This window comes from Saccopteryx leptura, chromosome 6 (assembly GCF_036850995.1).
Source record: "Saccopteryx leptura isolate mSacLep1 chromosome 6, mSacLep1_pri_phased_curated, whole genome shotgun sequence".
NCBI lineage: Eukaryota > Metazoa > Chordata > Mammalia > Chiroptera > Emballonuridae > Saccopteryx > Saccopteryx leptura.
Window position 1 is genome coordinate 92,594,941 of NC_089508.1, and position 26,187 is coordinate 92,621,127.

Here is a 26,187-nt window from a genome sequence, read left to right on the forward strand (position 1 = left end):
TGACCTGGTTCAAGAACTGAAGCATATTGAAACTAAAAAGAAGACCCCGACTTCTCAGGTAATCGGTGGCTAAATCCTGATCTGAGAATAGTCTGAATTTTGACTAAAAGACAGAAGTGTCCAATATCAATGGATTTCAAGGAAAAAAGACCTCCATTCTGGAATGCTCTGTGATCTTTGTAATTGCTTCCTGTGATATATGGACTTAAAGGCACTGTATCAATAGTTGTTCACTTATTAGAGCTCAAGACTAAATTGCTCTTAGAGAAATATAAGGTGAGCGTAGCAGAGATACCTTCATTCCCAGGGCTATAGGCACAAGAAAATTCCAGAGGCCATAGAGGGCAATGAGGAGGCAAAATAGCCCTAAGGAATGGGTATTTGCTCTGTCATTATAGGTATGGAGTCCAAAAGCATAGGGGATGTCTGCCTCAAGTGCCAGCAACAAATCTTAAGTATTAGAGAGTGAATAGAAAAGGTGGCAAAAACAGAGGGGCCAATGCAACCCAGTCTGAACCACATCAATGAGAAGACATTAAAATATTATCCAGCATTTTCCTTGATCTATTTCACCTGTATTTCAACAAGAATGTGCCATCCTTGACTCTCTCACTATTAACCATAATATCTTGCTAATTCTACTTTGTAAATGTCAAATATAGTTGACCCCTCTACACATGGGGATTAGGGGCACCAACCTCACCATCCACCCCCGTGCCATTGAAAATCTGCATATATTGGCCCTGGCCAGTTGGCTCAGTGGTGGAGCGTCGGCCTGGTGTGCAGGAGTCCCAGGTTTGATTCCTGGCCAGGGCACACAGGAGACGCGCCCATCTGCTTCTCCACCCCTCCCCCTCTCCTTCCTCTCTGTCTTTCTCGTCCCCTCCCACAGCCAAGGCTCCACTGGAGCAGGGTTGGCCTGGGCACTGAAGATGGCTCCATGGCCTCTGCCTCAGGCGCTATAATGGCTCTGGTTGCAGCAGAGCAACACCCCAGATGGGCAGAGCATCGCCCCTGGTGGGCATGCCGAGTGGATCCTGGTCAGGTGCATGCGGGAGTCTGTCTGACTGCCTCCCCGTTTCCAACTTCAAAAAAATACAAAATAAATAAATAAATAAATAAAATCTGCATATTACTTTTGTCTTCCTAGACACTTAACTACAGGACCCCTCCTCTCATACCAAAATCTGTGGATGCTCCAGTCCCTCTTAGCATGGTGTAAACAATGCACACAGTCATCTCTTAACATCTACAGATTCACAACCACAAAATGAAAATGCTATTTTTAATCCTGTGTCGTTGAATCCTTGGCTATGAAACCCAGGCATATGGAGGACCAACTGTATATTTATTGAAAAAAAATCCACATATAAGTAGATCTGTGCTGTTCAAATCTGTGTTTTTCAAGGATCAACTGTACATATACTCTCCTCTCCCACTGCTCCATCCCTTATTCCATCATTGTCATCTTTAACCTGGATTCCTATAACCACAAGGTAACCGGTCTTTTTGCCTTTGATTTTATTCCCCTCTCCGATCCATCCTTTACCCTTTTAGCCATGATTCTTCTAAAATATAAATATGATAATGTCATTGCTCTGTTTGAAACCCTTTAATCCCTTCCTATTCTTAGAGGAAAGTCCAGTCTCTCAAGTGTATGTTATGGCTATCCAGAACTACCTGGAACTCCCCCAAAGGGACCCCATTTCTGTTACATCTAGCTCCTTGAATGTTGTCCTCTTGGGGGAACTTACCACTTGGAACTGAAATTCCCTGTGTACTTGTCGTAATCACATTGGACTGAGGGTTCCTAAGTATTTTCATGCCTAGCACAGTGCTTGGAGCAGAGCAGACACTTGAATATTTGATAATGATTGGATGATTTATACTCTGCAGTACCTATAGAGGACACACAAGTGGACTCAACAAACACTTAAGAGAAAATGTTTGATTTTCTACTGCTGCTGCAAATGAGACTAAAGATCTACTGGTTCATTGCTGTATCCCCTGTGCCAAGAAGAGTATCCTGGGCCCTTGATAAATATTTGTTGAATGAACAAAGTATATTGTGATTCTTGTTTATATAACGCTTCCTGAGAGTCCCAACCCCTAAGTTATATTACTCTAGAGAAGACTTTCAAGCAGCCTCCTAGGGTAACCACCTGAGGAAGACTGCCAACCAGAGACCTGCTCAGTGCTCCTCAGGGCTTTGGAGAGGACAGGGAAGGCAGAAACACAAACATCTAACTGCTCATCACAAATCACAAACGCTGGGGACAGTTAGTTGAAACATTTCATTTTAATTTGTAGATAAAATAGATTCCTTCCTCTTAGTATTCAATCAGTCAATATGGCCAGCTGGTTCTATCCCTGAATCTTTCTTTCTTTTTAAAAAAAATTTTTTTTAACATTTTAATTTTTTTAAATTTAATTTAATTTATTTTTTTTTGGCAGAGACAGAGAGAGGGACAGACAGACAGGAAGAGAGAGAGATGAGAAACATCAATTCTTCGTTGCGGTTCTTAGTTGTTTATTGATTGATTTCTCATATGTGCCTTGATGGGGGTGGGGGGGCGACAGCAGACCGAGTGACCCCTTGCTCGAGCCAGCGACCTTGGGCTTAAACTGGTGAGCTTTTGCTCAAACCAGATGAGCCCGCACTCAAGCTGGCGACCTCGGGGTCTCGAACCTAGGTCCTTCCGCATTCCAGTTCGATGCTCTATCCACTGTGCCACCGCCTGGTCAGGCAATAGATGCGTTTTATTTAGAATTGTAAGGACACCTATCCATTGTTACCAGGGCAGGGCTACTGGGCAGGAGAGAGGGGTGAAGATAAGGGAACATCTTTTACCTAGAGGACATAGTAATATACTTATGAAATACTAAAAAAGAAACAAAGAAAGAAAAAAGAAAACCTCAAGCAAATCACAAAAGACGTCACCAAAACCAAGTTTTAACACCTCCTGTTCCCCTCCTTCCTAACTCATTCCTCCCACTAATATGCTTGCTCTGGAGAAGGGAGAAAGGCTTTTTATTTAATTAAAACATAAGTTTCTTTCTTTCTTTCTTTCTTTCTTTCTTTCTTTCTTTCTTTCTTTCTTTCTTTCTTTCTTTCTCTCTCTCTCTCTCTCTCTCTCACTGTCTGGTGGGTAGGAATATTTTGCTGACTCAGTAGTGAATAATCAGCTTTGACCTAAATCATAAAATAATTCAAAGTGGCAGCTGCAGTTGCATAAGCGTGATCCAAATCCACAGTTCCTTCTCTCTCGCTCTCCTCGCCTCCCCACCCCCTCCAGAATCTGAGCAGGCAAGCCAGTTACAGCAGGTTCTTTCTGCCTTTCCACCCCCATCTGGTTCATCACACCATCATTTTTCATCTGATCTTTTCTAAAAAACACCCCATGGAACCCGATTTGACCTCATTTCCTCCTTCCCATAGCAAAACCCAGCCAGGGACTTTGTCACATCAGTTCTGCCCACGGGGATCCTGCCCTGTCCTTCAGCTTCTCAACCCCATGCCCTCCATTACACACCAGCAACCTCTCCACAGAGAGTGGCCTTTCCCTAAAAAACTCTCATCTCCACAGTGGATCCAGCCTGTCATCAGCACACCACAATGACACAGCAGAAAGCAGAGTTTCTTAAATCACTACATTCAGACCATCCCCAAACTCTTGACTGTTTCTCTTAAGAATATGGTTGGACTGGGCCCATCTCAGCTCTACTGCCAAGGAATACTGAGCCTATTCTACACGACTGGCTTGCCTGGCACCTGCTAAGAGGATAGGGTGTGGCTAGACGATGGTGGGAGGGGTGCTGGAATAAAAGATGTCTGCATTTATTAAAAGATAGCATTTACCAAGCCTTCCTGACAGCCTGGTTCTTATTTATCTTACTGGGTACCTTAAGAAATGTTTTGAGGGGCCTGTAAAAGTGGGTTGGAAGAATAAAAATATATTCAATGAACCAGAAAACAGAACCTTTGCCTACAGACTCAAAGTACCTGGGAGTTCTGGTGAGGAAGGGTGGGTGTGTGGCTACACACACATGTGCACCCCAGTGGAGGGGGGAGTTGGGGACTCCGCATGGCCCTCCCATCTGGCGCACAAGGTGAAGTGAGAAGCTGTTTTGCATTTCCCTCAAGGAAATGAGGAATAAGTTAGGGTTTAAGAAAGTTCCCTGCTTATGAAAGTGGAAAAGTATTTGAACACATATCTCATGGACATTGAAAAATTCCTATCTCTGGAGGGCAAGACTGACCACTGTTAAGCCGGTTGTAATTTCTTTGCAGTTCTACTTAGAAGGCAGGGGACAGGCCAGATGAGCTTTATTGAACCTTTGATGTTAGGAATTGTGAGAGGCAAGGATCTTATCATTTTTGTCACTAGGGTTTTTTTTAAATTAATTATTTTAATTTATTTATTCATTTTAGAGAAGAGAAACAGAGAGAGAGAGAGAGAGAGGGAAGGGGGGGAGCAGGAAGCATCAACTCCCATATGTGCCTTGACCGGGCAAGCCCACGGCTTTGAACCGGCGACCTCAGTGTTCCAGGTCAACGCTTGATCCACTGTGCCACCACAGATTAGGTTCATTAGGGTTTTTTAATTCCTCCTGGCTTGGTGCTAGCAGTGTCCAGGTGAGGTGTGGGCTGCCAAAAGGACCATGCACACACAACCTGTATTTCTGGAACTGTGCTACAGGCAGGAGCAGTCCTTATCTCTTGGGAGGGTTTGTACTTCTTTAGCCTGAGTGGATATCTGTGAGGCTATACTACTCCAGAAGGTCTTTGCCTAAAATGCCACCAACCCTTGGTGGGTGTGAGGACTGCAAAGGAAGTGTGGGGTCCAGTGGCCTGGTTTCTCTCTTGGGGGTGGACTAATAGTCTCAGGATTCTCAGTTTCCAGTTGGAGGGTAAGGGTGGCCTCTTATCTCAGACACTTCAGCAGCATCAGCAGGAAAAGAAAGCTGTGTTTGTGTGCACAAGACGCTGAAATAGCAGTGGCCAGCACTCATATGATCCCCCTCCTAGCCTCTATTAGCCTGTCTGATGGCAGAAATAACAGCTCTTTCTGCCCCACACCCTCTTCTCCCTCCCCTACCACCACTACCTCTAGATCTAGTTATCAAGCAAGGATTAAGTAACTGCCCTCATGACCACCCTCATTGACAAATGGCCAGGCCGCAAGGTGTCTAGGTGTCTCATGCAATTCTTGCAACTATGCTCTCCTGTGTGAGTTAGGGAAGGTTGCTTTGCCATGCACTCATATCAGTTAGGAAGTGGTACAGAGACCTACTCTTCAGTAGACTCCTTCTGGACTTCACAGTGCCCTCTAGATCTGTGAGCAGGCCTGATCAAACAACTGTTTTGGCCCCACATTGCCACTGCCTGGATGGTAGGGTTCTATCCCAGGGCTGAGATCACTGCCAAAAGAAGGCACACTTGCCAAGGAGACCATACCTTGGCGCCCAGCTGGCTATCTTATGAGAGATTCCCCTCCTGCCCCATGCCACCAAGGTAACCAAGGCAAGGTGTCAAGACCCAAGAAAGGGTGTGGCCAGGATGTTCACTACCCTCAGCTAAGTGTATGTGTGTTGGAAGGTGTGAGATGGCAGAGACTGAGCTAACTCTAGAAGTGGAGCTTTTTTTTTTTTTAAAAGACTTTATTTGATTTTTTTTCAGAGAAGAGAGAGAAAGAGAAAGAGAGAGAGAGAGAGAGAAGGGGAGGAGGAGCAGGAAGCATCAACTCCCATATGTGCCTTGACCAGACAAGTGCAAGGTTTTGAATCAGCGACCTCAGTGTTCCAGGTCGACGCTTTATCCCACTGCGCCACCACAGGTCAGGCTAGAAGTGGAGCTTCTTAAAGATCCAAACATTTACTGTATAAATTCATTTTTGGTTGAAAGATGTAAAATAGCCCCAATCCACTCCCAATAACAGAGACTAAATGTTGGGACCTCCTAAGGATATAGTGTACAGAACATCTCTATAAAGCCTCTCTAATTTATTCTAGCTCGCAGAAATCTTTCCCCTTCTTTGATTTTTTTTTTTATTCATGTTAGAGAAGAGAGAGAGAGAGAGAGAGAGGAGGGGGGAGGAGCAGGAAGCGTCAACTCCCATATGTGCCTTGACCGGGCAAGCCCAGGGTTTTGAACCGGTGACCTCAGTGTTCCAGGTCGACGCTTGATCCACTGCGCCACCACAGGTCAGGCTGAAATTTTTTTTTTTAAGATTTTATTTACAGATTTTATGGGGGAGGAGGACGGAGCAAGGTGTCATCTCATAGTCGCTTCACTTTAGTTGTTCACTGGTTGCTTGTTGTATTTGCCTTGACTGGGCAAGCCCAAGGTTTCAAATCAGTGACCTCAGCATTCCAGGTCAACACTTTATCCATGGTGCCACCACAGACCAGAAAATTCTTTGAATTTTTACTGCAATTGAATCTTAACCACAGAATCTGTCTATATGGCTTTTCTTCCTAATTAGACAGAAAACTTATCAAGGGGCTACAGACAAAGCATTTATTTCCCCCCAACTCACACCTCTAAACTTTCCTTCCAAAGAGTTTAAGATGTGAGCTGGCAGGTTGAGGCAGAAGTGGACAAGGCCAGAAAAATCTTTCAAGCAGCAGAGCCTCCAGAACAATGTGTATGCTGGGAAGAGAAGGAATCAGAAGACCAAGACCAGGGCTCCCCTCAGGGCCTGCCACCTTGAGTGGGTCACTGCCTGGCTCCATTTGCTTATTGGTACTAGGAAAATGGTAATACTGCCCAGTTTAGCTCCTTTGCTCATATCATATAAGTGAAAGTGCTTCATATAAAGAACCCTGCCAATGAAAACCACTGTGCCGTTGAGCAGCTACTTAAGTTTCTTCTTTTTTTTAAATATCAGGTAATTATATGCAGAATTCATTCATTCAAAGCACACATGGAGGAACTGGGGGAAAAAGGTAATGGGGGAAAAAAATAAAAGAGAAACTGAGAGAAAAGGGAGAAGAAGAAGAAGCAGAGACAAGGAGACCACCAGGACGGCTAAAGGAGGCCGTCTGAGAGAAGGCCCAGATGGCACTTACACAGGCAGATGGCAGCCAGGAGTCGGAGGCCATACTCCGGGGGGAAGCAGGTGGGGAAGAGCGGCTGCAGCACGTAGTTGGAGAAGGTGAGCGCGATGACAGCCTGGTTGGTGGGGTAAATCACCAGCACAGCAATCCATAGCCTCAGGAATCTGAAGGGGGAACAAGACAGGACTTGAACCAAGGCAGCAATGGAGACCCCCGCCCTCACCAAAGGTATGGCAAGCATTCAGAAGTCATCAGGGGAAGCCTGGGCAAGTCATGGGGCAGCATGAAGAAAGGCAGTGGGCTAAGGAAATGCATTTCTTGTTTGTTTTCAAGATGATGAGGAGCTCAGTTCCCTGTGAAGTGAGATACCCAGCCCTCCGCGATGAAAATAAAATGGTTTAATGATGAAGAGCTGAGTTTCAACTAGTGCTAACACACGCCTTGGCATTCTTTCACTCTTCCCTCTCCTTTCATTATCTCTTCACTACCATTCTGGCCCCCAGCATCCAGTGGTGAAAAATAAAATTTGTAACCCTAGAATTTGACAGCCAGGACATGCTAAGGGCGTGGCAGCCTAAGCAACTGCCAGGGGAGGCATTGAGTGGGAGCTGTGGGAGAAATGGCCCCTAAGCAACTGCCAGGGGAGGCATTGAGCGGGACCTGTGGGAGAAATGGCCCCTAAGCAACTGCCAGGGGAGGCATTGAGCGGGACCTGTGGGAGAAATGGCCCCTAAGCAACTGCCAGGGGAGGCATTGAGTGGCAGCTGTGGGAGAAATGGCCCCTAAGCAACTGCCAGGGGAGGCATTGAGCGGGAGCTGTGGGAGAAATGGCCCCTAAGCAACTGCCAGGGGAGGCATTGAGCGGGAGCTGTGGGAGAAATGGCCCCTAAGCAACTGCCAGGGGAGGCATTGAGCGGGAGCTGTGGGAGAAACGGCCTCCTCATCCTTGGGCCTGTGGGGTGAGGGTTGAGTTCTTCAGCAGCAGGGCTGCAGAAGCTAAGGGAATTCAAGATCAGAGCCTGGCTCTAGAGGGAGGCCATTATCCTTGGCAATGTGAGAAGAGAGTACCTCCATCTCTTAGGTGGTTATTCTCATTTGTCAAGTTAAAGGGGCTTCATTTTGTGATGTGCTTTCCCTTGAAGCCTCCAGTCCGAGTTATCAAATTTGCTGTCACTCATAGAATTTTGCCCAGGAAGGTCAACAGAAATTCAAACTACAACCTGTTTCCTCTGTCATTCTCAGGAGCAGCGAGGGGACACAAGCTTTCACTAGCAAACATGATATGGAGGACTCTCTAGCTCTCCTTGGTACATTGAAAACCACTGGCCTCTGCTTCCTAGACCACTCAGGTCTCTGCAGAGCCTCTTACCCAGCTAGTCCTCCAAAGATGTCCTTGACGTAGGAGTAGTCACCACCAGATTTGGGGATGGTGACTCCAAGTTCAGCATAGCAAAGGGCTCCCACAGCTGTAATAAGGCCCGTCACAATCCAGACGATAAGAGCGAGGCCCACAGAGCCGGCATTCTCCAGTACACCCTTCGGTGAGACGAAGATTCCAGAGCCAATGATGTTCCCTGTATGAGGCACCAAAGGTACCGGAGAGACAGTAGCATCAGCACAGGTGACAAGACTGGCATTTGCAGGGGCAGTCTCATCTCTGATCTGATTCTAAAATACCTTTGGGTTGTGTGAATCACCTTCAGGCAGGTGTATTTAGCAATAATTCTTCATAGAAACAGGAAAGAGAAGCAGCCTGACCAGGCGATGGTGCAGTGGATAGAGCGTTGGACTGGGATATGGAGGACCCAGGTTCGAGACCCTGAGGTCGCCAGCTTGAGTGCGGGCTCATCTGGTTTGAGCAAGGCTCACTGGCTTGAACCCAAGGTCGCTGGCTCCAGCAAGGGGTTACTCGGTCTGCTGAAGACCCACGGTCAAGGCACATACGAGAAATCAATCAATGAACAACTAAGGAGCCACAACAAAGAATTGATGTTTCTCATCTCTCTCCCTTCCTGTCTGTATGTCACTATCGTCCCTCTCTCTGACTCTCTCTGTCTCTGCCACAAAAAAAAAAAAAAAAGAAAAAAAGAAAGAAACAGGAAGGAGAAGCAGACAACAGGCACTTAGAGACCAGGAACATAGCCAGGTACCACATGTCTTCTTTAATCCTTAGGACAAGCCTATGACATCATATATCACTTTTCCCATTACAGAGGAGGAAACTGAGTCTCACAGATACTAAGTACATTGCCCAAGTCCGCACAGTAGTAAGTGCTGACACAGGTATTGAGCCTCAGGACCCTCTGACTGGGCTACACATGGTCCATGCAAGGTGACAAAAATCTTAAGACTGATTAGAACTAGCAGAATTGGAAAAGTGGGCTGTACTCAGAGATCAGCTACCAGTTAGCTTCAAAAGTGAGCCAAAGGGACAGATTATGGTCACACTTCATGACTGGGGGTTTTCTAGACCCATGAGCATGAACAGCACTCCTGGAAGCTGGCCTCTCCTTGAGACACAACAGCTATACCTTTAGTGAGGAGCAAGAAACAACCACTTCCTGCACATTTGGAAATAGTTTACAGGGCTACAATCTGTGCAAAGCCTATATTCCTCCAAAGGTCAGTCTCCTTCATGGTTTCATGTGACCCTCACAACAACCTTAGAAATTCAGGAAGAGGAAGAAACGCAGGTATTTCTCTATTTTACAAACTAAGAAAATGAGAAGGGTTAAATGGCTTTCTCCAAATTCCACAGCTATTGATGGGTAAAATTGGATCTAGAAGTCAGTCTCCTGATGTTAATCCAGTGCTCTTTCCACTAATCTGCTTCTGCTTCTGTACACGGGAGGCTGAGTTTCTCCTGAGAGATGAGGCTAACTGCAAGGACTGAACAGTTGGCTACTATGATGTATGTATTGGGCAGGGGAGGAGGTGGAGTGTGGGGGAAGAAACTGACATGCTCCTTCCCAAGCTTTCCTTTATCTACTTCTTATGACTTAAGATGAGATCAGGGTCCACTGGACAGGTGCTTTGAAAGCTCTCTTCCAATCCCACCCCAGTTGCACTTCTGAAGGCCTGAGGAAGGAAGCAGAGGTTAGATGGATCCAGGTAGAAATGCAGAGCTGGATGGAGTATTTTGAAGCCAGTTGGATTTGACAGTGTTCTGAGGACAGCTTAGCTTCCCAACATATCTCTTTAGTGTATTTGAAATTAGAGCCGGGCAAAACAAGATGCAGAATATAGAATTTTGCACTCAGCTTTCAAAAAACAGTTTTTCAGACCTCAGCCATAACACAAGTCAATCCAGTCCTGAAATTTACTTCTAAACCAAAATGCAATATTTAATCCTAGGTCATGCATACAGTTATTTCAGCCAGAGGAGAAGAGAAGAGAATATTTACATTTTAAAATCAATAAAGTCCTATTCTTCTGGGATGCAAAATAAGCTGCCTATTTTCAAACAAAAAAGTTGCAGTTTGAAATGAGTAGTGGGAGAGGGAAGGGGTCTAGACGTCTCCATATGTACTTTGCATGAGTATTGTGTTAGAGGAGACGAAGAGGCACTAGTATTCCAGGACTCAAGACACTGTCATTCTGTCAAGTGACCCTTCAAATGCCAAACTGTGCTGAGAACAAGTGATGAAAGATGATAGTAAATTCCTTGCCTAGCAAGTATTTATCAGAAGAACGACCTATAAAGCTTTTAAAGCCAGCCAAGAAGAGAGTAATACAACTAGGGTTAAAAACTTGCTCAAGAGGTTGAAAAGCAATCGGTACAGGAGAAAAACAAGGTTTGACTTTGGTCTTTAAGGTGTGAAAGGGAGGTTGGGGAACAACTAGCTGTTCCTCAGAGCCGGGAATGGCTGCTGAGTCACAAGGGGGAAGTGGAAATGGATGTTATTGAAAAGATCCCATCTTCTCAAGAATAAAGTAATGCCTACTATATCAATTTTTAGTTTGATTACTTGATTAATATTTATCTCCCCCACTAGACTGTAAGCGCCAAGAGAATAGGAACTATATTACTTCCCCTCACCTTTGAAGTGTCACGTGATAGACACTCCATAAATGCTTACCAAATGAAAGATGTTTGGCATCAATCTAGAACTTATCTGCACAGAGCAATTTAATATACCTAATATACCTACCTGTTTTTTTGGAACTTCCAAATCCTGTGAAATATGTCACATGTATATTGCAGGTAAATGAGTAAAGCAACTCAGTTATTTCACTGCTGAGGAGTGTAGACTGGCTATTTGTGCCACCTCCAATTTGTAGGGGAAGAACTTAGGGCAACTATAACCCCATTTTCCAAATGGGGAAAATGAAGGAGGTATTATTATCCTTGTTTTATGGGTGAAGAAACTGAGATTCAGAGAGGTAGTTATTTGCCTAAATCATAGGGTGAGTTAAACAGGATCAAATCCTAAATCTTCTGTCACAGTTTCAAGTTTTTCCTTGAAAATAGTTTTACATGCTCCACTCTATAGACAATGGGAATGGTTCATAGAGATGCTTATTAAAAAATTGGAACACAGATCTGATTCTTTCCTTCTATTGCAGTATCACCTTCAATGGTGATTTACAAAACATTCACATCCATTGCTTTACTTGATTCTCATAACTACTTTCTTAGGTGCATAGGTCAGGTACTATCATTCTTGTTTACCTTAGCAAAGACTGAGGCTCAGAGAGGGGAGGAGCCTTGATCTAAGTCACATACTGCATATGTAGAAAGCCTGGACGAGAGGCCAAGGCTTTGGATTCCTGGCCCAGGATTTCCTCAATTATCCCATCTGCCACTCCTCTAGAAATTGCACAACACACACTTTAGCTGCAGGGCTTTTAAACTTGGACACTGTCTAAATGAGACTTTTCTAGAGTGGCTCTGAAAAAGGAAAACCGGGAGAGGGCTTCTACCTAGACTGAACCTTTTTTTTTTTTAACAGAGACAGAGAAAGTCAGAGAGAGGGATAGACAGACAGGAACGCAGAGAGATGAGAAGCATCAATGATCAGTTTTTCGTTGTGGCACTTTAGTTGTTCATTGATTGCTTTCTCATATGTGCCTTGACTGTGGGCCTTCAGCAGATAGAGTAACCCCTTGCTCAAGCCAGCAACCTTGGGTCCCAAGCTGGTGAGCTTTGTTCAAACCAGATGAGCCCGCACTCAAGCTGGCGACCTTGGGGTCTTGAACCTGGGTCCTCTGCATCCCAATCTGACTCTGTATCCACTGCGCCACCGCCTGGTCAGGCCTGAACCTCTCTTGATGAAAGGCTGGAAGAAAGTTGGTTAAGGCAGGACTTTTTTCTCCATTGTTTTACTCTTAGTCTCATTATCTATAAAGCCATTCAAGAATGAGCCTGACGAGTAGTGGTGCAGTGGATAGAATGTCAACCTGAGACACTGAGGTTCCAGGTTTGAAATCCCGAGGTTGCCGGCTTGAGTGCCGTTCCATCCAGCTTGAATGTGGGATCATTGATATGATCCTATGATGACTGGCTTGAGACCAAAAGTCTCTGGCTTGAAGCCTGAGGTCCCTGGCTTGAGCAAGGGGTCACTGGTTTGGCTGGAGTACCCCGGTCAAGGCACGTATGAGAAGCAAACAATGAACAACTAAAGTGATACAGCCATAAGCTGACACTTCTTATCCTTCTTCCTTCTTGTCTCTTTCTTATTAAAAAAAAAAAAAAAGAGAGAGAGAGACCTGACCAGGCGGTGGTGCAGTGGATAGAGCGTCGGACTGGGATGCGGAGGACCCAGGTTCAAGACCCTGAAGTCACCAGCTTGAGCGCAGGCTCATCTGGTTTGAGCAAAAGCTCACCAGCTTGGACCCAAGGTCGCTGGCTTGAGCAAGGTCTGCTGAAGACCCATGGTCAGGGCACATATGAGAAAGCAATCAATGAACAACTAGGGTGTCGCAACAAAAAACTGATGATTGATGCTTCTCATTTCTCTTCGCTCCTGTCTGTCTGTCCCTATCTATCCCTCTCTCTGACTCTCTCTCTCTGTCTCTGTAAAAAAAAAAAAAAAAAAAGAGGAAAAAAAAGAATGAGATGCCCACTCATCTGGTACAGCCAAAGTACAGAAGGTCGGGGTTTCAAACCTTCCTTTCATTCATGCCAATTAATAAAATAGCCATCTTATCATACAGGTATTCTCTAGTGAAAAATGAGTCCTAGGATAAATGGACAATGAAACTTTGCTTGGCTTATTCTGTCAAAAAAATAAAATAAGATAAAATCCAAGGAAATCACTCTATTAAAAGGGGGCCAATTTGTATCAGTGGGCAAGTCTTCACTAGAAAAATTGCTGAATTTAGAAAAATCTGCATTTGCTATGAATAACCATTAACCTCCTTACCTGTGGGCCAATACTCATGTGACATGTGACTCCTATTAAAAGCTTTATTCACATCCAGGCCTGTCCACACTGGAATGCTGTAGCCATCAAAGAGTTTCCTAGGACATAGAATTATAGACTTCTAATGCCAAACAGACCTTCAGATTCGAAAGGCTTTGTGGCCTTTCTTACAAGCTCATGGTAGTCTTGAAACCTAGCCAGAGCTCCTTCCGGAGCTTGGAGGTTCTGTCCATTTCCATGATTTCCAGAGAAAGCTGAACCTTCCAGTGAACCTTCTTTGTGTTTCTCCCATAAAGTGGCTGGGGGGAATCTCAGGATTTTCAGGACTGGGGGAACAGTGTGGAAGCAGAGCCTAGTAGGTTGAGGCCGGTCTTTGATCCTCACGGCAGGCCTGGAAGCTCACCATGCCTCTCACCTTGTATGTTTCCATCAGGACTGTACAAACAGCTTCCTTAGGGTGGGAGCAGGTCAAGACTCTGACACGTGGCCCTGGCTGCTTGGCTCAGCGATAGAGAATCGGCCTGGCTGTGGAAGTCCCGGGTTTGATTACTGGTCAGGGCACACAGGAGAAGCGACCATCTGCTTTTCCACCCCTCCCCCTTCTCTCTCTCTCCTCCCCTCCTGCAGCCATGGCTGGAATGGTTCGAGCAATTTGGCCCTAGCTGCTGAGGATGGCTCAATAGCCTCTGCCTCAGGCGTTGAAATAGCTTCATTGCCAATTACAAGCGATAGAGCAGCAGCCCCAGATGGGAAAAGCATGGCTCTGTAGGGGGTTTACTGGGTGGATCCTGGGGCACATGCAGAAGTCTGTCTCTGCCTCCCTGCCTCCCTACCTCTCACTTAATTAAAAAAGCAAAAGACTTTACCCATGCCCTGGGAGTTGCCATCTACCAGAACACAGACGTGGAACATGCTGCAGGACTCTGCTGTCTGGGATTTCTTACTGAAGAGTGGAAAGGACACTAGACTTAGAGTCGGGGAAGCCACTGAGTCCAAGTGACCTGAATTTTTCTGAAAGACTCTTCCTTCATCTGCTAAATGAGGATAATTGTTCCTGCCCTACCTACCTCTCAGGGTTGTGGCGATCAAAGATCACATGTGTGTGGGAGCACTTTTTATTCTGTAAAATGCTGGCACATATAAGGAAATGCTAGGGTTTATAGCAGTAGGAATAGAGACCATCCCTAGAAGAATCTGAGGCTTGGCTTCAACTTAGCACTGCAGCGCCAAGATCATGAAGTAGTTTCTGAGTCATTTGTCTGCTTGTCTAGGTGTAATTTTTAGATGCCTCAGGTGGGCGGCCAACAGGTAATTGCATCTCGAAGAGTATTTATTAAGTACCCACTCTGTACATGCTTGCTTTAAAAGGTAATTGGGAAGCACTTGTTCACATCTGAAATTTTAACAAAATAGAGGGAGCCAACCACCATCCACCAGCTACTGAAATACAGGTATCTGGCCTGAGGGGCTAAGAGTGCTGAGTCTTCAAACATGCCCATTAAAGGTTTACATCTGGCCTCTAGCATCTCCATGTCTGGTTAGGGAACCAGGCACCAACAGTCTTTGTCTACCTTAGTGGTTCTCAGCCAGGGGCAATTCTGCACCATTATCCCACCTGCATGTGATAGTTGGCAGTGTCTGGAGACACTTCTGGTTGTTGCTACTGGAAGCTAGTGGGTAGAGGCCAGAGATGCTGCTAAACATCCTATTATGCAGTTGAGAAACCCTGCTCCACCTTCATGCCCCAATGTCATCTTCTGGATAATCCCTAAAGTTTTTTTGCTCAAACCAGATGAGCCATAAATTTTGATGACGCAGGTGTTTGTTTTTTAAGCCAAGCACAAAAACTTATTACTCATAGAAATGACTTTTTTTTTTTAAACGGCACTTTTTTAAAAGATTTTATTTATTTTAGACAGAGGGGAGAGTGAGAGAGAGAAAAGGGGGGAGGAGCAGAAAGCATCAACTTCCTTATGTGCCTTGACCAGGCAAGCCCAGAGTATCGAACCGGCAACCTCAGCATTCCAGGATGACGCTCTATCCATTGTGCCACCACAGGTCAGGCTAATTTTTTTTTTTACTGTGGTAAAACAAAGAACATTAAATTTACCATCTTAGACGTGTTTAAGTGTACAGTTCAGTAGCATTAAGTATATTCACATTGTTGGGAAACAGATCCCCAGTGAGTGACTTGTTTTTGAATGACTGACTACTATTATTCAATAAATACTTTCTAAGCACATACCACGTGCCAGGCTGAATATGTGGGGATGTGAAAATGAGTAAGACTGAGTCTCTGCCATCAAAGAATTGTGTGGAGATGTGAAGACATGCAGGTGGAGCCTGACCAGGGGGTGACGCAGTGATGGAGCGTCAGACTGGGATGCGGAAGGACCCAGGTTCGAGACCCCGAGGTCGCCAGCTTGAGCGTGGGCTCATCTGGTTTGAGCAAAAGCTCATCAGCTTGGACCCAAGGTCGCTGGCTCGAGCAAGGGGTTACTTGGTCTGCTGAAGGCCCACAGTCAAGGCACATATGTGAAAGCAATCAATGAACAACTAAGGTGTAGCAAAGCGCAATGAAAAACTAATGATTGATGCATCTCATCTCTCCATTCCTGTCTGTCTGTCCCTGTCTATCCCTCTTTCTGACTCTCTCTCTGTCTCTGTTAAAAACAATTAAAAAAATAAAGATACGCAGGTGGACACAGAGCTGACAATACCAGACAGAGCATAAGTTGCATGAGTGCTATTGCAATGCAAAATATGATAAGACACTGTATTAGAGATGGAAAAAGTCTCTGGGTGGTCTATTTATAAAAAGTGTCCTGGAAGAAGAGAACCATAAGACAGATGCTGAAGAGTAAGCTGACTCAAATCAGCGGAGAGAAAAGGAAAAGCATTGGCTGGTTTATAAGCAGGCCAGACTTGGGCTAAACTGGCCAGTTTTCATCACCTGGTCAGTCTAATTTTTTAATCAAAATTAGTGTGTGTTTGTGTTGGGGTAGGAGGGTAAGTGGGGGTATGGTGGAGGATGAGCTTAAGGAGAGAAAAAAACTAATATTTATTGAACATGTACCATAGGACACCAGCTTTATTTTAATACTCCACAAGAAGCTTCCACTGACCTGTGGTGGCGCAGTAGATAAAGCCTCGACCTGTAATGCTGAAGTTGGCGGTTCAAAACCCTGGACTTGCCCTGGCCGGTTGGCTCAGTGGTAGAGCATCGGCTTGGCATGCAGGAGTCCCGGGTTCGATTCCCGGCCAGGGCACACAGGAAAAGCGCCCATCTGCTTCTCCACCCCTCCCCCTCTCCTTCCTCTCTGTCTCTCTCTTCCCCTCCTGCAGCTGAGGTTCTATTGGAGCAAAGATGGCCCAGGCGCTGAGGATGGCTCTGTGGCCTTTGCCTCAGGCGCTAGAATGGCTCTGGATGCAACAGAGCGACGCCCCGGATGGGCAGAGCATCGCCCCCTGGTGGGCATGCCGGGTGGATCCCAGTTGGGCGCATGCAGGAGTCTGTCTGACTGCCTCCCTGTTTCCAGCTTCAGAAAAATGAAAAACAAACAAACAAACAAACAAACAAAAAACCCTGGACTTGTCCGGTCAAGGCATATATGGGAGTTGATGTTTCCCCCCCACACACCAAATTAATAAAACTTTAAAAAAAAAAAGAAACTTCCATTTACAGGCAAGTACACTGATAATTAAATTGTTCCAAGTTAAGCTTGTAAATAGGGAAGCAGTTTGCAAATCCAGTACTCTCTCCAAAGCCTTTTCTCCTCTGCTATGTTAGGGATGGTTCCTCCCTTTCCCTAGCACACTGACACACAGTCATGGAAAAAATTATTTTATTGCTTTCTACTACCAGCATCAGGGCCCACTTAATAAACGCCTTTTTTCCCCTAAGGCAACCTGACCTGCCTGTATCAGTTGCTTACTAACCCCCATGCAGAACTGTACTCTAAAGAAGCAGCTAAAGCATTTATGCATTTCAAAGATGTACAGACAGGTACCTTTAAAATCTATATATATATAGTCAAGGAAAGTACAGTAGTAATTCTGTAGAATGGTACTCTCTCTGGTTAACCTGCCTTCACAACGTGCAGCACAGTGCGAGGTTGCCCTGAACACTTCAAGCATGTTTTGAAACCCTCTCCCTGGAAGTCACTGCTAATGCTGAGAATATTTAAAGCAGAGTGCAAACCAATGGGAAGACTCGTGACTGTGACAAAGGATGAGGGAGGAAATGTAATCGATAAAGCTTTTTGACTCACACTTTCTTTCTTCTATAAATAAGATAGCTTAAAATAGATTTGAGGGATAATTTTGCTTCTTAGAAATAAAATTCACCAGTGCTCAGCACAGGGCCTACCAGATAATCTCAATAAGGATTTGTTGCATGTGAAACTGTGAACAGATCCTGAATGCTATGATCAGCAGCCCCCCTGTGCCAGGGAACAGTCTGTAATTTGCCTTTTCCAGATCTCCAGGGAGAAGGGACTGGAGCCTGGGGGTGACGCCTCTGTTGGTAGGTTCTGAGAGGGGAGCAAGGCGTGGTCCTTCTTGCTCTGTATGCTCAGCTGGGAGTTAAAAATTTGGAATAGAACAGTTTCTAGGCCCCTGGGCTTCTGAATTGTTTTCAGTAACTCAGAATATATTCTTGGGATTATCTGCTCATACCTGCTTTTTTGTTTTGTTTTTTTAAACACCACCTTACCACCTCAAACAGTAACGATAGAAATTCCTGAGGCATTTCTTTGTAGGCAACCATGCTGCTGGATTAGCCCTCAGAGGAAAGCAGAAAACCTTGGTAGCCAGGCAACTTGAGCAGCCCCAACTAGTCTGCCACATACCTCCACACTGCTTTAAGCAATTTAGAAAAGTAATACACTATATGGTGCGGGCCTCTCCGAAAAGGTCATCTGATCTGGGTCCAGGTGTTTTGGTTGTTCTAAATAAAATAGGCTGTTTGGTTCTGTTTCTTAGAATATTTACCTGCTGCATTGCTATTTTCTTTTTTAAATTTTATTTTATTATTGATTTGAGAGAGAGAGAAATATCAATTTGTTTCATTTATTTATGCATTCATTGGTTGCTTGTTGTATGTACTCTGGGGATCAAACCGGCAACCTTGGTATCGGGACGACGCTCTAACTGAGCTACTCGACCAGGCCTGGATTCCTATTTTCTTTCCCCAACCCTAATCATGTCCTGCTAGTCACTCATCTGTATAATTCTGCTCTTCAAGAGAACATACTGTAGCCCTGCCAGTAGCAGGCTCAACTAGATTGACCTTGAGTTCCTTAGTTGCTCGAGGCAAGAAGCATGCAACAAAATCCTTGGTCCCTGCCACCTTGAGCTCCATATGCTGTGGAGCATTTTGATTAAGCCCAGTAGCCTCAGAGTTCAATGACCTGGGTGAGAATCCTGGCTCTGCCATTGCCCAATGACTTATTTACTCAAATCCTTCCTTTTTACAACAGTTATTTCATGGGATTAGATGAGAATATTTATAAAGCATTGATCAGGTACCATATGTCTGGTGCATAATAGTGCTCAGTGAATGGTAGCTACTTATTATTATTATTATACTGCTGGGTATAGCCTTTTTCTGTCCCCCAAGATGTGTTTGTTTTGACAAGCCTCCTAGTTGGCTTCTGTCTCAAAGGTCCTTCCTTCCTTCCTTCCTTCCTTCCTTCCTTCCTTCCTTCCTTCCTTCCTTCCTTCCTTCCTTCCTTCCTTCCTTCCCTCCCTCCCTCCCTCCCTCCCTCCCTCCCTCCCTCCCTCCCTCCCTCCCTCCCTCCCTCCCTCCTTCCTTCCATTTATTTTTATTTTTATTTTTTTCAGAGACAGAGAGAGAGTCAGAGAGAGGGATAGATAGGAACGAAGAGATGAGAAGCATCAATCATCAGTTTTTCATTGCGCATTGCAACACCTTAGTTGTTCATTGATTGCTTTCTCATATGTGCCTTGACTGCGGGCCTTCAGCAGACCAAGAAACCCCTTGCTGGACCCAGCGACCTTGAGTCCAAGCTGGTGAGCTTTTTGCTCAAACCAGATGAGCCCATGCTCAAGCTGGCGACCTCGGGGTCTTGAACCTGGGTCCTCGGCATCCCAGTCCAATGCTCTATCCACTGCGCCACCACCTGGTCAGGCTCTTTCTTTCTTTTTTATAGACCAGTGGTTCTCAACCTGTGGGTCACGACCCCGGCGGGGGTCGAACGACCAAAACACAGGGGTTGCCTAAAGCCGTCGGAAAATACATATTTATTATACGACCAAAACACAGGGGTTGCCTAAAGCCGTCGGAAATACATATTTTATTTAAAAATGTATTGTATAATAAATATGTATTTTCCGACGGCTTTAGGCAACCCCTATGTTTTGGTCGTTTGACCCCGCCGGGTTGTGACCCACAGGTTGAGAACCGCTGTTATAGACAGAGACAGAAAGAAAGATGAGAAGCATCAACTCGTAGTTGCTTCATTCACTTTAGTTGTTCATTGATTGCTTCTCATATGTGCCTTAATGGGTTTGATGGGTCAGGGGCGCTGGGCTGGACAGGTGCTCAAGCCGTGCCCTGATCCCTTGCTCAGGCCAACGACCTTGGGCTTCAAGCCAGCAACCTTTGGCCTCAAGCCAAAGACCCTGGGACCATGTTGATGAACCCACGCTTAAGCTGGCAACCCCATGCTCAAGCTGGTGAGCCCGCACTCAAGCCGGCAACCTCAGGGTTTCTAGTCTGGGTCCTCAGTGTCCCACGGTGAGGCTCTGTCCACTACACCACCATTGGTCAGGCCTCTCTCAGAGTTTTCTTTAAAAACAATGAGAGTTGGCCCTGGCCGGTTGGCTCAGCGGTAGAGCGTCGGCCTAGCGTGCGGAGGACCCGGGTTCGATTCCCGGCCAGGGCACACAGGAGAAGCGCCCATTTGCTTCTCCACCCCTCCGCCGCGCCTTCCTCTCTGTCTCTCTCGTCCCCTCCTGCAGCCAAGGCTCCATTGGAGCAAAGATGGCCCGGGTGCTGGGGATGGATCTGTGGCCTCTGCCCCAGGCGCTAGAGTGGCTCTGGTCGCAACATGGCGACGCCCAGGATGGGCATAGCATCGCCCCCTGGTGGGCAGAGCGTTGCCCATGGTGGGCGTGCCGGGTGGATCCCGGTCGGGCGCATGCGGGAGTCTGTCTGACTGTCTCTCCCTGTTTCCAGCTTCAGAAAAATGAAAAAAAAAAAAAAAAAAAAAAATTAAAAACAATGAGAGTTTTAAACATGTTTTCAACTTGAATGAACCAAATCCTAATCTCTCCATGTACAAAAAAAATAATTGAAGTACAAACTCAAGAAGCAGTTTTTTCACACTCCGTCCCACTGGTTTATACCCAATAGATATTTCGGGGATTAGAAAGCAAATATATCCTATTAGAGACTACAGTGTAAAATCTTTTAAAGTGGTATAAAACACATGAGCCTGAAAATCTTTTAGGTTTGAAAATTTTCAAAATTAGCCCAGTGCCATTTCAGTATAGTTGTAACTACAGCCACACTTCTTTGTTGACAAATAGCCTTATAAAAGTTTTTCCCCAAATTCTTCAGTATCAGATATCCTTGATCTTTTTGGACTCCAGGCTCCAGGTAGTGGTGCTCTATTGCCCACTCCTCCACATCACATACATCAGCCTCTCTCTCTCCTCTCTCCAATGGAAAATGGCCAAGAGCTTTGGTCATTGAGTCATACCGAATCAGTAATCAGTTGGGCAAATTATCAGTTCTGTGACTCAACCTCCCCATATTTAAAATAGAGATAGTTCAGTGGTGGGATTCAAATAATTTAACAACTGGTTCTTTGCCCTAATGACTGTTTTAAGTATAAAGAAACAATATACCGAAAGGTAGTTTATTATTTCATGCATTTAACATTTTCTTTTTTTTAATTTTTATTTATTCATTTTTTAGAGAGGAGAGAGAGAGAGAGAGAGAAGGGGGGAGCAGCAGGAAGCATCAACTCTCATATGTGCCTTGACCAGGCAGGCCCAGGGTTTCGAACCGGCAACCTCAGCATTTCCAGGTTGACGCTTTATCCACTGCGCCACTACAGGTCAGGCTATTATTTCATGCATTTAAAACTTAAATAAGAACAATAAAAGAGGTACACAAAACTAGACTGTTATAAGAATTTTAAAACATTAATGAAAAAATATTAAATAATACCTGACAAAAAACAATAAGATATTTAAGATATTTCCATATTGCTTCTTGATTGGCATCCTCACTTGCCACGGGCTCTTAGAATATGCTATTGTGCAATGAATGTTAAAAAAGATTAAGGAACGCAAATTTGTGATTTCTTTTTTTTTTTTTAAGGTTTTATTTATTCATTATAGAGAGGAGAGACAGAGGGGGGGAGCAGGAAGCATCAACTCCCATATGTGCCTTGACCAGGCAAGCCCAAGGTTTTGAACCGGCAACCTCAGTGTTTCCAGGTTGATGCTTTATCCACTGTGCCACCACAGGTCAGGCCTCTTTTTTTTTTTTTTTTTTAATAAAGATTTTATTTATTCATTATAGAGAAGGAAGAGAGAGAGAGAGAAGGGGGGAGGAACAGAAAGCATCAACTCCCATATGTGCCTTGACCAGGCAAGCCCAGGGTTTTGAACCGGCAACCTCAGCATTTCCAGGTTGACACTTTATCCACTGTGCCACCACAGGTCAGGCAAATTTGTGATTTCCACATTGGGTGGCTACCCAGGTGCCCACCTTAGAGAGAATCCTGATTACAAGTGCCATTTTACAACAGGTTCGCCAAACTCAACAAAATATTAGGTATCAATTCTGCCGAACTGGTGTGAACCAGCTGAATCCCACCACCGAGATAGTTGTAATATCTACTTCTTAGGGATTGTGGTCAGGATCAAGTAAGGTAATATAAATAAGGAATTTATTGCACAGGAAGTGGCATTTGGTTAAAGCTCTAAAAGTATTGTTTCTAAACATCTTTTTTAGTTGGGAGACAGTGGTCAAGTAGCTAGACCTGCATCCAGTATTGCTCTGCAGCAAATAGATCAAGTTCCCCCATAAGCACACATTGTGCTAAAAAGAAAACAGTCTGACATAGTATGAATATTTTTCTTTAGGTTCTGAAGCTGGTCTGGTGCCTTCAGACCTAGATTCTAGGAATGTACCTAAATATGTAATTGGTATAAAATGACCTAAACAGCCAGGATCTCTGGGCCTCTCTTCCACGGTTGAGAAGACTGCTGGTCCATAGAGAAATGATGTGTATGTGAGAGTGTTAATGGGAGTGTGTTCTGTGCTGGCTAGATCCTGTAGTAGCTGAGCTGACACACCTCAGGATCCCCTGGACCCAGGTTTTCCTGCAATTGCACCAGAAATACTACCTTCTTCCACCTCAGCAGATTGCCCACTTCCCTTTGATTTGGGACCCTTCCTTGCTGGGAATTCTGCTTCATGTATAAAAATGAATAAGGACTTGTTCCTAGGATCAAAATAAAAACACCCCTTTCAAGATATAAAAACAGAAATAGCAGAGAATAATGCTTAAGAGTTTGATTCAGTTTTCAGACAAATTCTAAGTTTGAATCTTGGCTTCCATACTTTTCAGCTGTGTGATCTTCACCTATTGTTTATCCCTCTGAGCCTCTATTTCCTTATCTGGAGGAAGGGTTAATAAGTGTCTACCCATGGGGTTATTGTGAGGGATAAATAAGATAATGTACACTAGGTAAGTGTACGAGTTTCTGGCATATAAGTGTTTTATAATGATAACGATTAATAGTAAGTAGCTTTAGTATCATTTATAAGTGGACTTTGCTGCTCCTTCACATTCTTTTTACATTTTGGTGGGACTTCACATTCATGGAGAAATCTAAGTTCATTAGTTGCCAACATGTTTCCTTAGCCAGTTATATGGAGAGCAATAGCCTGTTTAGCTTAGGGCAAAGGGGATGTTAAAGAATAAAAACAGAACACCCTAATTGTCCAGGTTGATGAAATTATTCTTAGCTTAAAGTTTTTCAAGCCAGTTTCCCAACAGCTCCTCAGATAAACACTTCTTATTACTACTGTCTTCGGACTTTTGTCCAAGAGTCAATTAAATTCAGATTAAATTCAGCAATCATTTGCATAATTGTTCCACGTCAGGCAATCTGCTAAGGCTAAAGACTCAGAGGTATATAAGACATTTTTTTTCTCTCAAGGAAATAACAGTTCAGTTATTGCCCTTTTACTTACAAAATCTCCCCAAATCATCTTCTCTATTCCATCTTTTTTCACATCCTTCAAAATGCTTCCTAATCTAGTTCTGGGTGAGAACCTCTCTCTGTGCTTCCCACTATTTGCCTTCCTTCATCTCTTACATAACTCAATCATCTCATGCATTTTCAGTTTTCTCTGTTTAATGCATATGAATTTCATCTCCTCAATTAGATTATAAGGAACTCTAGGGCATGAGTCTTCATTTTATATTCTTTAGCACCTGTCATTCTGTTATTTCTACTTTAGATCCTCAATGATGATTGTGAATGAAATTTTTTTTATAAATAAATTTTTATTAATTTTAATGGGGTGACATCAATAAATCAGGGTACATATATTCAAAGAAAACATGTCCAGGTTATCTTGTCATTCAATTATGTTGCATACCCATCACCCAAAGTCAGATTGTCCTCCGTCACCTTCTATCTAGTTTTCTTTGTGCCCCTCCTGTGAATGAAGTTTTATGAGCTTATATGAAATATAGTTTCACTTATCCCTCTAAGTCAATTGGGTATGAAATAGAGAGACCTGGGGCAATTGCTACTTTCCTATGCCACATCATCTGATTCTCTTAGGCAACTTCCTTTTTCTTTTTGCCTTCTAATTCTATTTCTTCTATAGTGCTGACATCGAACACCAGATCACTGAAATTTGTGGAGAAAATGCCATTTCTATTTTTTGCATTTGGTCTTCAAGAAACTTGAATCACTATCATCTACTCAGAAACTCCTCAAGAAAACAAAGCAGCTGCTCAGCACATTTGTAACTCAACAGCCACGCAAGAAGGGAAGCAGAAAGGATTTTTTTGCCCCCATATCATCCTAAAGGGGAAATTTATAGCTGATCCTAACTTAAATGTAAACTAGTGCCTAGTAACTACAAAAATTCTCCCACTTTGGAAAAATATCCTGAATTCTCTGAAATCACATATTTCGGATCTCTTTTCACCACAGTGCCATCCATGACATTGTGGACAAGTCAACAGTAACATTCACGCAACTTGTACTTTTTATATCTGAACACTCCCATTTCTTCATAATCTTAGAAAAATGTTAAAGAGACAAACCAACCTCAGTATAAAAGAAAATATCCTCTACGTTTGCAAACCTGCATATATGTAGGAGGGATGAGTAAAGCTGATTCAGGAAGGCCCTGGCTGGATAGCTCAGCTGGTTAGTGTGTCATCCTGATACATAAAAGCTGCAGGTTCAATTCCCTGATCAAGGCACATACAAGGATCAATCAATGAACAGATAGGTGGAACAATAAAACCAATATTTCTCTCTCTCTTTTTTTATTTATTCATTTTAGAGAGAGAAAAGAGGAAGAAAGAGAAGGAGTGAGGAGCAAGAAGTATCAACTCCCATATTGCCTTGATCTGTCAAGCCTGGGGTTTCAAACTGGCGACCTCTGTGTTCCAGGTTGACCCTTTATCCACTGCGCCACCACAGGTCAGGCACTCTCTCTCAAAAATCAACTAAATAAAACAATTTTTTTTTAAAGCTGAAGCAGGAAGAAGGCAGTTGTGCTTGTATGCATGTGGGTGTGCACATCTGTGTATAAATCAGAACCTTCTTAAAGGAAGGAAAATGTTTAATCCTATCAAACTAGTGAAAGAGGTAACAGGCACTGGGCTATTTATAGATCTTAAATTGGCATATGCTGTACATATTTTGCTGATCTCATTTTTTAGAGCAATTGGGATGAAGGAGCGAAAAAGAAAGGGTAAAGAGAGATTCAGATCATGAGTATAATTTATTTTTTAGATTTTTATTTATTGAATTTAGAGAGAGAGAGAGGAGGAGGCGGGGAGCAGGAAGCATCAACGCATCAACTTACAGTAGCTGCTTCTCATATGTGCCTTGACTGGGCAAGCCCAGGGTTTCAAACTGGCGACCTCAGCATTCCAGGTCAATGCTTTATCCACTGGGCCACCACAGGTCAGGCATGATTATAATTTTTTAAATAACATTACTTAATTAGATAAAGTGGGATTCTATTTTGAAAACAGGGTAGAGATAACATTATCATTGAAGTCTGGGTGTAGAGGCGAAGAGGATTATCTGAATACTGTACTGATTTTATTTGATTTCAAGAGTGTCTCCAGTGTCACTATTGCACAGGTGCCCAAAATGTCTCTATGTTACCGCATGGACTATCCAGTCATCCAGAGAAATTGGTTTGTGAGCACCAAAAAACAATAAGCCTTCAAAAAGAACTCTGGAGAGATGACACAGAAGCATAACCAGCATGTCTGTCCTGTAACCCTTTCCATGGGGAGAAAGTAAAGCCCTCTGCCAAAGACAACATGAGAAACTCTGAACCTCTGAAGTGAGGACAGTAATGTGCCATTGTCCATCCATCCCCAGAGCCTCTCTGGAAAGGGGAAGATGTATTTTCTACAGATGAAACCATATTTGGGACTTCCTGCTGAGTGGAGTACACCAAGGGGGTTGGAGTGGCCTGCACTGACACTCTCAGGGACACCCAAGCTCTCTC

General features: G+C 44.2%; 1 protein-coding gene across 1 annotated transcript in view; it reads right to left on the reverse strand.

Annotated features, from left to right (window-relative positions):
* The window catches only part of SLC7A8 (solute carrier family 7 member 8), a 58,239-nt gene that overhangs the window by 29,997 nt on the left and 2,055 nt on the right, over window positions 1-26,187 (reverse strand). Inside the window, exons 2-3 of the mRNA XM_066387916.1 lie at window positions 8,429-8,633; window positions 7,072-7,223 (exon numbers count right to left, since the gene is read on the reverse strand). Of these exons, the coding sequence (XP_066244013.1) occupies window positions 7,072-7,223; window positions 8,429-8,633 (357 nt within the window). The remainder of the gene's footprint in view (window positions 1-7,071; window positions 7,224-8,428; window positions 8,634-26,187) is intronic.